This window comes from Typopeltis vanoorti, chromosome 10, assembly GCF_054136105.1.
Source record: "Typopeltis vanoorti isolate ZY-2024b chromosome 10, IOZ_Tvanoo_1.0, whole genome shotgun sequence".
Lineage (NCBI taxonomy): Eukaryota > Metazoa > Arthropoda > Arachnida > Uropygi > Thelyphonidae > Typopeltis > Typopeltis vanoorti.
In genome coordinates this window covers 6,611,494-6,628,605 of record NC_143558.1, presented here as the reverse complement: position 1 = coordinate 6,628,605, position 17,112 = coordinate 6,611,494, and the positions used below count along the sequence as shown (strand labels likewise).

Sequence of the window (17,112 nt, the reverse complement as noted above, 5' to 3'; positions counted from 1 at the left end):
CGAGAGCCCTAGAGTTCTCGAGAGCAACCGTATCAAGGGTCTACCTCAAGTACACATCAACAGACATACCAACACCCAAAGAGCACGTGGTGGCCAACCACATGGCACTGATTACTGGGGTCAACATAGACTGTCCAGGCTCATACAGACCAACCGCAGGCAACAGTGGCACAAATCACATCCAGTTTTAATTTTGGAGGTCCAAGCAGCATCAGCGAGTGAATGGTATGGTGTACTCTGCATACCTTGGGCTATGGGAGCAGATATCCTAATCATGTACCACTGTTGACAGCTCGTCATCAGCATTGCGCTTCACCTGGTGTCAGAACTATCTAAACTGGACTTCTGCAGAGTGTACCAGAATCATGTAGTCTGATGAATCTCATTATCAGTTGTAGGAGGGTGCAGGTGTGCCATCGACAGAAAGAGGCCATGGCCCCATTGTGCCAGGTCAGCTCTGTTGAAGGAAGTAGTGGTGGCTCTATGATGGTTTGGGGAGCTTCTCATGTGACTCATTAGGTCCTTTAGTGTGTTTGAAAATGTCCTTAAATGCTGTGAGCTACCAGAATGTGCTGGCTGAATGTGATGGTCTGTTTTGGCAAGACAATGCACTGCCCTACTGGGTCACAACCACCAAGGCATGGCTCAAGGAACACTCATCTGAATTTGGAAACATCCAGTGGCTCCCAAGGTCTCCGAATTTAAATCCAATCAAATTTCTCTGGGATGCCATAAAGTGAGACATCAGATCCATGTATCTGGGACTGATGTCTACACAGGCTTTTATTTGTGCAGGAGGAGGACTGACAAGCTATCAGTTTTTTGTAATTATTTAGACACCTGAAGAAGTCGGCGTTCCAACAAAACTAGTCGTGTTTTATTAAAGTTTTTATCATACCTTTCTCGGTGTTCCTAGTCAGTATAATTATTTTTTAATATACATATATTAAGATGGCCTCGATTAGATCGTCGGCTTGTCAAGAGCTCTTGAAAAGATTAGTAGTATTTTGTGTTAACATTAGATATTTTACTAGAATTTTAAGTAGTATTGTTTGCTTTTTGTTTCTTGGTGTGTCTGTGCAATTTTTGCGTGTTTTCTGTTATTTTAATTATTAATTTTAAGATAAGATAGTGTACATATGGCACCGATAAAGAAAAAAATGGTGGCCAGGTCGCCATGTTTGTTTAAGAGCTTTGATATAAACGAATTTATACAATGTGCTGTCTGTGAGATGTATGCCTTGCGAAGAGCGGTGGGAGTCTGGTTAGAAAGTGACCGTGGAGTTAATATGTGCAGAAAGTGTAAAGAGAATGAGGATTTCAAGCGTGTTTCGTGTGGCAAGAGTGATATCATGAATGTAGAAAATGGTGGTGTGCTAGAGAATTGCGTGGAAGTGCAGATAGGTGTGAGAGCGTCGTTGAAAGTGTAAATGAAGGTAGAAATACAGAACGAATGGATGATTTGATTGAAAATGAAAATGGTGAGATAAATGCCAGTAGTGAAATTGCCCGTTTGAATGGTGCGATACACAGAGCTAAAAGGCAACTGGAGCATATGGAAAAATGTGTGTTGAACGTACCGACAAATAACCGGCGAAAGTCTGTGACGGCAAATAATAGAATGTTCGTAAATGTCAATAAAATGAAGGAGCGAGTGCTGTATGGGGATTCGCTATTAAGAGGTGTAATAGTTGAGAGTTTAACGAAGTCGTACCAGCCGGGTGCGAACATAAAGGACGTCAGCGAATCTATTCAACTGCAAAAACAGAGGGTGAAAGAGATGATAATTGTGGCAGGAACAAATGATTTGAAAGAGGACAAAATGGAAATGATAGAGGATGTGAGGGAATTATTTGAGGTAGCAAAAGAGAAGAGTGAGAGAGTTAGGATGGTGAGTATCTTACCACGGTATGACAACGAAGTGTTTAGGAGGGCCATAATTGCCAATGACTTTATGCGTGGGTTAGGCATGGAGAGTGGTGTGGAATTTGTGGATGTGTGGAATGAGTTCGATGGGTGAAAGGACTTATATAAGATGGATGGGTTACATTTGAATGGAGTTGGTGTACGGAGACTTGAAAAAGTGTTGATGAATGATGTGGAAGTGGATGTACAGACTCAGGGAAACTAGATTTATTAAGAAGAGGGGGGGGAGTAGATATGCAGACTTTAGAGAGGCAGTTGAGTGTATGAATGAGTATATTATGCCCGAGCGAGTACAAAGGACAATAAATCAGAATGGGATAGTTAGTATAAGGCATCAAAGTAGGGACGGGACAAATGGGCTTCTGCAATTCATGTACACTAATGCCAGGAGTATTAGGAACAAGAAGAGTTTTTGGCCATGGTTGGCACCTCCAGGCCGCAGGTTGTTGGTATTAGTGAAACATGGCTGACAGAAGATGAAAAAGCTAGTGGGATTGAATGCGACGGGTATAGCGTGTTCAGGAGTGACAGGGTGAATAAAAAGGGAGGAGGAGTGTTATTGATGATAGCTGATGAGTTGCAGCCAAGGAGTATAGAAGTTGAACTGCAGGATAGAGAAAAGAGCACATTTGAGGCTGTTTGGTGTGAGATAGAATCTAGCAGAACAAAATATACAATTGGGTGCTGCTACAGATCAGGTGATGGAATAGATGGTGGGGATAGTATGCATAGGCAAATAGAAGAAATGAGTGGAAGGAGGGTAATTATTATGGGTGATTTCAATTATGGTAACATTGACTGGAAAGAGGAGAGGGCACATGGGAGGAAGGAATTGGATTTTATGCGGTTATTAAGGGACACCTATCTATGGCAACATGTAGTGGAAAATACCAGGAGGCAGAGAGTGCTGGACCTTGTAATTGCAACTGAGGATGTGGCTGTAACGAACATGACCATGTTGCCACCATTTGGTGAGAGTGACCATAAGGTCATGACTTGGGAGGTGGCTAAAGGAGTGGAATTTACAATTAAGACAAGGTACATGTGGAATTACCGGGCTGGTAAGTATGACAAGCTTAGGTGTGTACTTGGCTCAGTGCCATGGCATGTAAAACTGCAAGGGCTGGATGTTGATAGTGCATGGGAGGTGGTTAAGAACTGTTTGCAGGAGGCAATGGTTGACTGTATACCAAGAGTCCAAATAATAAATCAAGTAGGGGTTAAATGGATGAATAACACTATTAAGCTTGAGCTGCAAAAAAATAAACAATTGTGGAGGGAATTTAAGGAGAAAGGTGACCATCAGGCGCAGGAACAGTATAAAGCTCAGGCCAGGATGGTAACAAGGGTGGTAAGAAAAGCAAAAGCGGATTATGAAAGAAAATTGGCCATGCAGGCTAAAGAGAATCCCGAACAGTTTTTTCAATATGTTACAAGTAAAAGGAAATATGCTCATGGTAGAATGATCTTAAAAAATGCTGAGGGTAGGGAGGTAACCGAATCAGTCGATATTGTGGAATTACTGAGCGAGCACTTTGCAAAAGTATATCATCCAGGTGGTGACTTTGCAGGAATGGAAGAACCAACAGCTTATACTGGAATTGTGTTGAATGAAGTAGAGGTAACTAGTCTATTACAGAACCTCAATGTCATTACATCTGTGGGATGAGCTCGTGTCGTACGTGAAGTGGCTAAAGAATTGTCAGTGCCCTTGACCATTTTGTTTAATTTGAGCCTCAGGTCTGGGTCAGTCCCAAGGGGGTGGAAAGAGGGGAAAATAGTTCCGCTGCACAAAGGTGGTTCCAAGGCTGCTGTTGAACATTACCGGCCAATCAGCATAACAGGAATCATTATCAAGGTCTTAGAGAAAATAGTCAAGAGGAAAATACAAGATTGGATAGAAGAAAATGGGATACTGTATCAGGGACAGCATGGTTTTGTGAAGGGTAGGTCATGCCTCAGTAACTTGCTCACGTATTATAACACAGTGACGGCTGAACTGGATAAGGGTAATGGGTTTACAGTGATTCTACTGGACCTTGCTAAGGCCTTTGACAGGATACCACATGGAATTCTAGTCAGTAAATTGCAGCATATGGGGATGGACATAGGGTTGGTGAGATGGATAGGAGGGTGGAGAGATATCAGAGAGTGGTTTATTCAGGAGTAGAGTCTACAAGACGGCCTGTGACTAGTGGTGTGCCACAAGGATCTGTTGTTGGACCACTGCTGTTTAATTTGTTCATTAATGATATAGGAAAGGATCTGAGAGGAACAGCTCATTTGTTTGTGGATGATGCGAAGTTGGGTAGGGCAATAGTGAATGTAGATGACGTCAAAATTTTGCAGGATGATTTGGATAGATTGGAGGTCTGGACTAAGGAGAATGGATGTCAATTTAATGTGGCAAAATGTAAGGTTATGCATTTTGGGGTGAAAAGATTGGCGGAAGTTTACTGCATTGGTGGAACTGTGCTCCAGGAAATTGATGAGGCATGAGATTTAGGAGTGTTGGTGGAAATTGAAATTTAGGGGACACATTGCAAAAGTGGACAAATCAGCTCATCAAATCACTTGGTTGCTGAAGAATACGTTGACAAGCAGAGACAAGCAGGTTAATGTTCCTCTGTATCGAGCCTTGATAAGACCCCATCTCGACTACTGTGCCCAGATTTGGTCACCTAGGTTTCTTCTTGATGGGGAGGAGGTGGAGAGGATCCAGAGGCGAGTGACCAAGATGATAGCAGGTCTTTGGAAAACCTTATGAGAACAGGTTGAGGATTTGTCGTCATCATCATCATCAAGTTCCTGCCATGTACCCTCAAGGGGTGTACAGGATATGATAGTACTACATGAAAAAAAATTATCATTACTAACTTCCTATCTACAATTTTCCTCCAAATCAGTCTGTTACTTGTAAACTCTAACATTATCAGATCTTATATTTCTATCGTCTAAGGCACTTTGTACCGTATCAATCCACCTATATCTTGGTCTTCCTCTGGGTCGTTTTGCTGCCAACCTGGCAGAGAACACTTGTTTTCCTAATCTTTCCTCGCCCAATCTGTTTAAGTGACCATACCACCTGAGATTAGCTCTGCTAACGTATTCCTGGATGCTGACAATGTCAAGTTCTTTCCTAATATCCTCGTTTTTAATATGATATTGCCATTGATGCCATCTGTTCACGCCTATAATCTTTCTCAGGACTCTCATATCTGCCGTCGTTAGTCTTTGATCAAGTGTTTTACTTCTGACCCAGCTCTCAGATCCATAAGTTAAAACTGGTTTGAACACTGTCTTGTATACAGCTAATTTAGTGTTCTGACTAATTTCTTTCTTATTCCATATGAATTTATTTAATTGACTTCCCATCATACCAGCTTTGCTGATTCTGTTGTCTATTTCTATATTTAATTTACCATCTTCAGTAAAAATCGTGCCTAAGTAGCTGAAATGTTTTACTTGTTCCACGGGTTCTAGATTCACAACACAGTTGACATTTTCAATGATTCTGCCTATTTTCATTGTCTTTGTCTTTTTATTGCTGACCTTTATACCATATCTATTACAACAGTTATTCAATTTAGTCAGAGAATCTTTCAGACTTGTAGCGGATTTATTTAGAAGGATAACATCATCCGAATAAAGCAAAGAGCCAACATTAACATCTCCAATTTTGATATCATGTTTAATACCACTTTCCTGCATAATGTGATCCATATAGATAATGAATAACAGAAGGGATAATGTGCATCCTTGTCTCACACCAGATTTGACATTAAACCATCTTCCTTCAATTCTAACTGCTGACTTACAACTCAAATAAAGACTAAGTACTGCTTCATATAATGCCCCATTGACACCATATAACTGCAGCGTATTGAATAGCTTCTCTCTTGGCACCTGGTCATATGCCTTTTCCAAATCGACAAAACTTAAATACACATCTTTGTTATATTCCCATTATTTCTCGACTATATTGTCGTAAAGTGAAGATCTGATCCTTGCAGCCTTCATTTGGCCTGAATCCAGCTTGTTCTTCACCAAGCTTTTCTTCCACAATTCTTCTCAATCGTTTCTCAAGTATACTTGTATACTTGCATAGATCTTGCCAGGAACACTCAGTAGGGAAATACCTCTGTAATTCTCACATTCAGTTTTATTTCCCTTTTTATATATAGGTACTATGAGAGCTCTACTCCAATCATCGGGAATTCGTCCCTCTGTCCAGGCTTTCTGAACTATGCAGTGCAGCCACTGTAAGACTCTTATACCACCATACTTCAGCATTTCTGCTCAAATATCATCTACTCCTGTTGCCTTTCCACATTTCAAGCCTTTGATGGCTTTTTCTACTTCAAGTATGGATATGTATTCCTGACTGCATGGCTGGCCAGTGTTTTTTACCACTGTGCTGTCATCCTTGCTTGTTTCATTTAGCAGTTTTTTAAAGTAATTACTCCATACTTCAAGGATATCATTTCCTCCCATTTTCATGTCACCTTTATCATCTCTAAGTCCTTTTTCAGCACTCTTTCTTCCATTCCTAAGCTTCTTCAACAACCTCCAGAATATTTTGCCACCTTCTTGATATTTATTTTCTATATTCTTGCCAAAGGCCTCCCATGACTTTTGTTTAGCTAGTTTTACACAGTGTTTAGCATTCTTTGCATTTGTCTCTGTATTCTCTAAGAGCACAAGCTGACTTATTAGACAGGAACTTTTGATATGCTTTCTTCTTTTCCTTCACTGCCTCTTTAACTTCCTGTGTCCACCAGGGAGTTCTGATTTTTTTATCCTCGCAGACAACCTCACCCCATGCCTCTCTGGCAGAATCAATTAATGTTTTCTTCAGAGTTTGCCACTGAATCTCCAAGGTTTGATTCTTGTTCTCAAATTCTTTCATTTTTTCTTCAATAATCTTTGTGTATTTTAGTCTACAGTTCACATCTGATTTTTTTATCCTTGCAGACCACCTCACCCCATGCCTCTCTGGCAGAATCAATTAATGTTTTCTTCAGAGTTTGCCACTGAATCTCCAAGGTTTGATTCTTGTTCTCAAATTCTTTCATTTTTTCTTCAATAATCTTTGTGTATTTTAGTCTACAGTTCACATCTGAGAGCTGCTCAACTTTTTAACATAAAAGTTAAAAAAATGTATAAATATATATTTATACAGAATTATTTGATTTATTCAAATAAAATTTAAATTTGGTTTAATTTGGATTAAATGCTCATCATCATCATCATCAAATTCCTGCCATGTACCCTCAAGGGGTGTACAGGATATGACAGTTTGTGGGTTGCAAAAATTGGTTGATAGGCAGAGGAGAGGAGATATGATTGAGACATTCAAATTACTGAAGGGTTTCTATAAAATTAATTCAGAAGATATTTTTGAGAACAGGGCTGGTTTTGGGAGGACTAGGGAACATCCATGGAAACTGGGCAAAAGTTTGGTTCGTAAAGGTGTTAGAGCTGGGTTCTTTACTTTTAGAGTAGTGAATGAGTGGAATGCGCTCCCTGAGTCTGTGGTGGATGCTGTGACAGTGAATGAGTTTAAGGCAAGGTATGATAGATACTGTATGAATGTCAAATAGTTGTGATGAATATGATTTGGGGCCTCCCTCGATGAGGCTAATGACTCCCTGAAGTTGCCCGTAATAATAGTAATAGTAATATATATATATATATATAAGTATATATTGAATTATTTTAAGAAGCAATAAATTAAAAAAAAAAACAATGATACTATTGTCTTTTGGAGTAGAATAGTTCTATTTAATTATCTTCAATGGTTAAATTGATTCCCTTTCCTAAAGGGAGGCATCATTATAAACTTTTGTTGGGCTGTCAAAGCACGACACAAAAACATATGATTCATATTCTGTAAGAAAATCCATCTGATCATTTACCATGCTAATGACATGTAATGGATGCCATTTTTTTTATTATTATTTATTTAGTTTTTCAACTGTTAAAGACTTTCTCTCTCCCAGGGCTGGATTAACCATTAAGCAAAATAAGCACATGCTTAGGGCATCATGGAAAGGGGGGCACCACAGAATTTCTGCTTTAGTTAGATGACGAATTTAATTTAAATTAACTTTTAATTAATTTTTCATTGTTTTTATCTTTTCTTACTGTTACCTACTTTGTTTCAATAAATAATGACATGTAGAAGGCCTAATAAAACTCTAACCACATGCATGACGGTTCGTTTACACCGTATTAGCTCACGACGCTTTCTGGCACTACCATTGCATCAAATGAGGTAATTTTATTATAATTAACGTAACCATTTTATTTTTTATTTTCCTGTCTGTTTTAGATCTTGTTTTAATAAATTATGTCTTATAAAAGGCTCCAGAAGCAAATATAAAGCAAATCACGTGGTTGGCTCAGAAATGCGCCTCCGGTAAAAGGCCTAGCTGTCGCAGAAGTGCGACTCCAGTAAAATAAGAGTTAATTAAAGCACAAAAGCACAAGATTCAGCTGTAAGCTGAAAATTAAAATGTTCGTATGATTTTGCCTGTGATATGTGTAACTGTGTTGATTGCCACCTAATATTCAACAAAATAATCTTTTTATTTCTGTATTTAACAGATCCCAAGAACCAAGATAAAACATGTTCAGTTAAGTGGTGCACAAAAGCGAAAACTATCAAAAAAGAAACAAGAGGAGACTTTGGAATTAGATTCCAAGACTGCAAAGCTGACTGATTTCTTCACACAAGTTCCACAACATTATATACCAATTCTTGATCAGAGCCAATCTCCGTTATCAGAAGTGGACACAAATACCACTTTGATCACTTCAAAATCAAAATATGATGATGTTGGAATCATCAAGGTGTCACAAGCATGTTCATCTACCACATGTCTCACTACTGACTTTGTCTGTAAATTCTCTTGATATCTCTACTGCAAATGTTGATGCAAGTTACTTTACAAAACATTCTGAGTTTGAAATAATTGCTGAAAATGAAAGTTTAGTGGGCCATGGTGATGGTGGTGAAATGATTCAGTCTGCAAAAGATCCAGGGTTGTGGCTTAATTTCTCTGCTGATGACGTGGCTTATTGGCCTGCTTGTGGACCGAGTGACTGTCAACACCACAATGGGCCATTTGACAAGTCTTACCGACATTTCAGTAGTGGCAAACCAGTAAGACACTGTTCGCAGAAACTTTTTGTTGGGACAAAAGCCAATGGTGAGGAATACAAGAGAGAGTGGTTATTGTATTCACCATCAACGGGATCAGTTTATTGTTTTGTTCGTAAACTGTTTGCTCCTAAAAATTTCTCACATTTTGTTACAAGAGAAGGGTTCAGTGACTGGCGAAATACTATCGTAATTAATCAACATGTAAAAAGCACTACTCACCGAGACTCTATGCTAACATACTTAATTCGCAGACAAGGTGTAGGGTTGGGACAACAGTTGGAAAAACAAATTCAGGAAGAGTGTGATTACTGGGAACATGTCCTGAGGCATGTCATAGCTGTTATTCGTACGTTAGCTGAACGTGGCTTGGCTTTTGGAGGAACAGAAGAAAGATTTGGATCATTCCAAAATGGGAACTTTTTAGGGCTGCTAGAGCTCATAAGTCAGTCTGATCCATTTTTAGCAGGTCACATTGCGAAATATGGAAACTGTGGCAAAGGAAATCGTTCTTATCTGTCTAAAGCCACCTGTGAGGAACTCGTTCAACTGATGGCTCAAAAGGTCCACATGCTTATTGTTGATGAAGTAAAATCTTCTGGTTATTTTAGTTTCTCAGTTGATTCAACACCAGATCTGTCACATATCGACCGGTTAAGTGTTGTACTTAGGTACTTAAAAGATGGACAGCCTATTGAACGCTTTTTAACCTTTCTGGAAATGAAAAGCCATACCAGTTGAGGAAATAGCAAATCAGGTGTTGCAGTACTTACGTAAAGTTTGTCAGCTAAACTTTTCAAAATGTAGGGGTCAGTCTTATGACAACACTGCTAACATGTCTGGGCATTATAAGGGGATGCAGCAAAAAATTTTAGAAACAAACAAGTTTGCTATATATGTGCCCTGTGCAGCTCATTCACTAAATTCGGTAGGCCGAAGTGCTGTTGACTGCTGTCAAGAGGTGGTTAATTTCTTCTCTACAGTGCAGTTGCTCTATACCTTTTTTTCAGCCTCAACCAGCTGGTGGACAATTCTTAAAGGTTGTATTGGAAATGAAAATGCCTTAAAATCCTTCTCTGATACCAGATGGGAGGCACATGCTATGACAACAGCAGCAATTTTGAAATCTTTCCTTTAAATTTTAGAAGCGTTAGACTGTATAGCCAAAGACCAGTCACACAAGGGAGACACTAGAAGAGAAGCAGATAATATTGCAAATAAGATGCAAAAGCTAGAATTCGTTTTTATTTGAATTTTTGGGATGAGATTTTGCAAAATTTTCATAGAGTAAGCCAAGTTCTACAGAATCAGGATGTCAACTTAAAAACGTGCAGATCTGTATGGATCATTAGCTGACCAATTGTGCACTTCACAAAATGAATTTGAAAGATATAAAGCAGCTACAAAGGAAGTGCTACCAGATGTTGATTATAAGGCAGCTCAAACTCACAAACGTATCAGAAAGAAGGTACCCAATGACGGAGATGCTCCAGAAGTATATCTGAATGCCAGAGATAATTTTGTATCACCACCTTTTACACAATTGTTGACAAACTTGAAACTGAGATGAGAAGAAGAGGAGAGATATACAAAGAAATATCAGAGAGATTTTCTTTTCTAAGTGATGTGCCACATAATGCTACTTCAGTGACTTCATCATCTACTGAAATTGAAAGGTATTCTCAGTGTTGTCAAAAGCTGACTGATGCTTACCCAGAGGACTCGAACAGTAATTTCTCAGCTGAGCTTCAGCAGTTTCACTCATATGTGCGCCATAAGTTCAGTGCAACAAAAAATGTAAAAACAAGATTCAGTTATGCTGAACTTTATAAAATAATTGTAGAAGACAATATTGAGCGTGCCTTTCCAAATGTAGACATTGCCTTTCGTATATTTTTAACATTAATGGTCACAAATTCCTCAGCTGAGCATTCATTTTCTCAGTTGAAGTATATTAAAAATCCCATCAAAACAACTATGCAACAAGGCAGGTTAAATGCCTTATCTCTACTAAATATAGAAGCAGGTGTGTTACGTAAGATTAATTTTGAGGATCTGATTAAAGACTTTGCAATTAAAAAAAGTAGGAGAAAACTTTTCAAATCTAAATAAAGTTGAAGTATACAAAAATAAACATTCTTTTCCATCTTACTATAAGTTTTGTTTCATTTTGAAAAATAAAAATTTATTTTATGGTTTATTATTGTTTATACATGTATTTTGAATTACATATATAAGGGGCACCAAAATCTTTTAAGTGCTTAGGCCTCTATGGGTCTTAATCCGGCCCTACTCTCTCCTCTCTAATTTTTCGTTTCTCATACCTCTTCAGCACATTCCACAAATGTGTATGTTATTTTTCTCTCTACAGAAACATGGTAATTTGTTTCATTCTGTAGAAATGTGCACTATCTACACATAGAAATCCTCTAAATTATTGGTTATGTTTTCTATAGAAAATTTCTCTTGCTGTAACTTTTCTTTCTCTACCTTACTGCATCACCAGATATTGTTTGGAATTATGGCCAAAGCAACTAAGACTATGAGGTAAATGTATATGTCTGTTAACTGTATATGTTGTTCTGGTCAGTTTTCCTGTTTTGCAAGATTTAAAAAAAAAAAAAAAAATTCAAGTTTGTGGGAGGAAAAAACTCTCCATATTGAGACTGTCTAATACATCTCAGCTGAAAAGCCTTATAAAGGTTCTTCACATCCTAGATGGGATTTGAATCCATGTCTTTCCAACCAAAGGGCATTCTTAATACCTAGAGATCTACAGAGACTTCAAATCAACTAACTATAAAATACATGTGACCTGATCAACCTGATAATAATTTACTGTAACAGTCATGTTGAAGTTTTCTTAGTTATTTTCAACAAGCTAATTGTGTAAACTAGTTCATATATCACAAATAGTGGTGTTCTACTTCTCAGCATTGAAGAAAATATACCACGAATTATTTCATCTGTCCAAAATGCAAGTATAGTATAACACTGTTTGTCCCATTCTGATGTGAACATGTTAATTATGTTACAGTTGTTAACCGAGTAAGTTGTGTACTGTTCAACTCACATTAGTGTCTGATTATTCCAGTCTTATGATGTAGCTTTGGCTCAAGCAGGTCAGATGTTATTTACCTCCTTTACATAGAATAAAAGTCCACTTAAACTTGCCCAGAAATAATATTCTTGTTTAATCCTCTAAGTATAAGGAAACAAAGTTGCATGTGAAGTACCTTCATGACTACGCTACTTGTATATAAAGGCTAATGACTTCACATCAATTGCCTGTCTTCAATAGACCTCAATAACGGTCAAAACCAGTCTGGATAGTGGCCCTTCCCATGCATAGCATTATGGGATACTAAGGCAATTGATATGAAGTCATATATAGCCTAATCATGAAGATATCCAAATGCAACCTACGTTTGCTTAAACTTGGATAAAGGATTAAACAAGAATATAATTGACAAGTTTAATTTAATTTATAACCAAGTGAAAAAACTTTCTACAAAAATTCTAACTACACACAATATATGTCAATGAATTCATAAAGATAATAAAATCTATATTGAGTGATATCACATTTTGTTTTATAACAAACATACCATGCCAAGTTACTTCAGCTGTTTCATCATGTTCCCTTCCAAATGTCAACCAAGCATGATCCTCAGATAGGGCAAGATGTACATCACTAAAACCCAAAATTTGGCATGCAGCTACTACTGCAAATGCAACACCAAAACAGTCCAATTTGTTACCTACAAGAGAAACCAATAGTATAGAAGTATTTTGTCAATTTAATAAACAGGCTTACAGTCATGAAACAGTAAAATGCTATACTCTTTTTATACAATAAGTTTTATTGAATTCACAGCCTATCGAATAAACAGCAATCACAGATGATTAACAGAAATAAATCAGCCTTGAGAAAACATGCAATTACAGACAAAAAATACTAGTGGTGGTGGGCAGTAGATGGCATTGGTGTAGATGATGATGGCAGTTGAAGTTCCCTGTGGTTGGTGGAGACAGAGAGCTGAAAAGCAGGTGCCCTCCCTCGATGAGTCTTTGGATTCCTTGGAGATATCAATAATAATAATAATATCAATCAAGGCCTGTGTAACTCAGCAGAAGTGGTGCTTACATCCTCTGTGCTAGGTTGCCTGAAGATAGACTTATAGTTCAAGTCTAGTCACTGACTGGAGGAACTTTTTCTAAGCTTTTTTTTCAACCAATTCCCAATTTAGTCGATCTCTGGTGTGGGCAAGTGGGTTTTTTCTCCCAGAAACTCAGAATTTTCGTCCAGTAAACTCAAGAAAGTCGACCATAGAACCCATACTATTTCAGACAGTAACATATCATGTTAGAGTTAGGTACCAAGAGATGGCAGCACTTGTTTGCCGGTCTCTTCATCGGTGAGGCCTATAATTAGTGATAGACATGGGCCAGGTATCTCTAATCGGCTACTGGTTGAGAGTGAACTGCCCACTCAGTATCCAAAAGCTAGATAGGGTTTAAAGGCCTTGCCTACTTCCTATAAGGGAATAAAAGGTGTTAGCTTATTTATTATTTTATTATTTATTATAATATCAATAATAGCTTAACTATAAAAATGTTATAAAGTCACTATTTGATGATGTCAGATGGTATCTGATTGAAAACAAGTCACAGAATGGTTCCTTTACAATGACCTTGCTGAGGGACAATCTACAGATTCCTCCAGAAGGGAAAGCAAAATTTTATGCCATTCACTTCTTTAAATTATTGAATTTATTATTTACTCAATTAAGTACAGCTTTCAATATCTCTGGCAACAGCCAAGAGCACATGGGTATTAGCTAGGCTAACCATTTAAAATATGGCAATTAATGTAGTCTTCGATAAAATATATATATAGCAAGAAGCTGAGATAACAAGGCATCAGTGTCAAATATGTCCTGTATGAGAATTAAAAAACACATAATTTCCATTCAATATTAAAAAGAAATTTTGACAGTAGTCTTCAAAGGGATCTGAAGATAGGTCATTCCAATGGAGGAGTATGTGTTATTTTTTGAAACTGTGCAACAGTGACAATTCATAATTTGGAAAACTAAGTTCAATTCTTTTGTTAAAAGAATATAACTTGGTTTTCCAAATTGTGAATTTGAAAAAAAAAAATTTTTTTTAATTAAATAAAAAAATTTTTTTTAATTAAATAAAAAAATAAAAATCTTAAGTTAAAAATTTTATTTAATTAAAAAAAAAGTTCCCACTTGTTTCTGAGAAACCCCAGGGTAAGTACAATGGGACAACAATTTAGTAGTTGACTTTTTTATCTCCCTTTTAGTAATGGGCAGATCTAGGATTGCTTCCATGCTCGTTGACAGCACCAAATGAGAATGATTGCTTGACAGGAGATAGATGGTAATTTTGAAATGCAAATTTTAAGTATGGGGAGAGCATCTTTATCAAAAAGCTGACTGGTAACTGAACTACTGATTTTTTTTTTTTTTTTTTTTTTTTTTTTTTTTTTTTCATGCTTATCTGACAAATTTCAGAGACAGCACAAGCAGTAAACTGTTTGTCATATAGTGGGAGATGATTTTCCTTGGTTGTTTATATAAGGGTTGAACAAGAAAACTGATGACAAGAGGTCAGCATCATTTCTGGATGATGTTAGCATAGTTTCATCAAGATGTAAGAGAAAGAGAGAGAGAGAGGTGGAATACAGTGTCCAATAGCCTTAGTTAGGAACCAAGAGGAAACAACTGCCACGAGCAGGAGGCAATTTTTTTTTTTGCATGTCGTCCTTTCAAAGTATATGACACCTCCAAGAAGTCCAAAGATTCATCGAGGGAGGGCACCTACTCTACAACTCTCCGTCTCCACTACTCAAATCCACCAGTTACAGTGATCTGCATCATCAATACCAACACCATCTACTGCCCACCACAACCACTAGTATTTTCACAGACAATCACAAACATCCATGCTCACGGCAGGATTCGAACCCGCAACCTTCTGGCTGGAGAGCGAATATACTAACCACTCGGCCAACCAGGCCAGCTTGATTTGGATTTTTTTTTTTTTTTAAACAGATATCTCCTTGCTAGAACATACTTTAAGATATACTATTAAAATAAACTGCCAGGTCATTTACAGGAGGTTCTTTTATGGACATGACTGAAAAAGCTTCAATTACCTGAACCATGACCGCCCTGACCACTGCACTGATCAAGGAGGACCTTATCACATAAGTGTTACTATGTACACAAAAGATTTAGTATAGCGATACATGGCACCAGAGATGCAAGGTATCCCTTTCAGACCACTGCACTAGTTTAACATGAATGCCACTACAGTGGTCTGAAAGGGAGTCATTGCACTGCATAGCCTAAAAGAGTGCTACAGACATTTCCTGCAGATTTAGTGAAGTCCAGTTGATTTAAAGAAACCAAAACCCCTAGACTACATCTTCCCAACAATGAACCTGTTTATACTCCTAAATATATATCCTGCAGACAAAGGGCATACAACTCATGGTATTTTATTATTGAAACAAATAATTTAATGAAGCACATGAGTGTGAACCCTACATTATCTTAATCACAATGCAGGTAAGTGAACCTAAATACTAACTTAAAGTACCTTACATTATATTAAATTCTTATGTGCATGCACCCGATTAAACTATATATATGCACTACTAGACAGGACTCATTGCAACTGGTCATCAGTAGAGCTGATTTCTGGAATATCATCCCATTATAACATACCATTTCAGTCTAACATCTTTAGAGAGATAATCTTAAACTGCCTATGATTAAGCAGTGTGCATTTGCATATGATTAAATGCATGTTTCTAGGAGCTGTTATCAGGATCTCCCTACCATCCTTGATGAGGGAAACAATCAGAAGAAGCAATTATTAAAACAATATAGATTGTCAATGGATAATCTTTTATTTACATATTCTGGGAATTGGGTGTCAACATTTCTCAATGGCCATCATCAATGCTTTTTTTTTTAATTAGGCAATCTGATTCCAATTCCTCTGGTCTGTGCCAATTCTGAGACAACTGTTAGTTGCAAACCAAAATGGTCATGCTAGATAACTATCCAGCATGCTGTGTAGTTGAGAATTTCACAAGAAGGCCTCAATGCTGGTTCAGGCTTAACCCTTCCATTATTCCTCCAGTTATTTTCTGACAATTCAGATCCTGGTGCACTGTCATACTTGGACTAGTCCTTGAAGCCAATCTTGTCCAGAGATTACAAATTGCCTTTGGCCAAAAATCTTTCTTAATTTTGTCATTCTGAAATTTTTTATTTATTTATTTTTATTTATTTTAATTTACTCCATCCAATTTTCCTAATAGCAAAGTCCTTATCTTGGAAATTTTAATTTAAGCACTTTGAAAAAGTGCTTAAATGAGGCAGTAGTAAAGTATTCCTAATATTCAAAGAATAAATAGATTGGGAGTGAAATGATATGCAACCTTATTAAGCAAGAGATCCACAAGAAGAAGACAATGTGAAAAGAATTTTATGAAACTAAGAGTGAGAGGAGTTATGAAATATATAAAAGCTCAGGCCAGAAAAGTATGAGTATTGTGCGGAAAGCTACATCAGAGTATGAAAAGAAATTGTCTATGCAAGCTAAAAGCAATCCAAAAGAATTTTATCATTATGCCGCAAGCAAAAGATAGAATGAAAGTGGAAGAATAATTTTACTGAACGGATGGTACTCTAGTGTCAGAAGCTAAAGAGACTGTTCAATTAATGAGTGCTCACTTTGCTAAGATACATCAACCAGTATTAACATGGTGCACAGTGCTACTGCTACATTGGATAAAGAGTTAGAGGTGCATGAAAATGCATAACCTGGATATGCTCTTTTGCATAACCTGGATAAGAATTTGTCAATAGGGACAGATGAAATATCAGCATGTTTGCTAAAGAAATGTTCAGCAGAATTGGCTAGGCCTGAGTCTCAACTCAGGAATGATACCACAGGAATGTATGATAGTTCCATTG

At 37.4% G+C, this 17,112-nt stretch overlaps 1 protein-coding gene across 1 annotated transcript in view; it reads right to left on the bottom strand.

The window, feature by feature from the left end:
* Positions 1-17,112, bottom strand: part of Mnn1 (menin 1) — a 118,710-nt gene that overhangs the window by 87,801 nt on the left and 13,797 nt on the right. Inside the window, exon 2 of the mRNA XM_090399302.1 lies at positions 12,700-12,852. Coding sequence (XP_090255428.1) covers positions 12,700-12,852 — 153 coding nt within the window. The remainder of the gene's footprint in view (positions 1-12,699; positions 12,853-17,112) is intronic.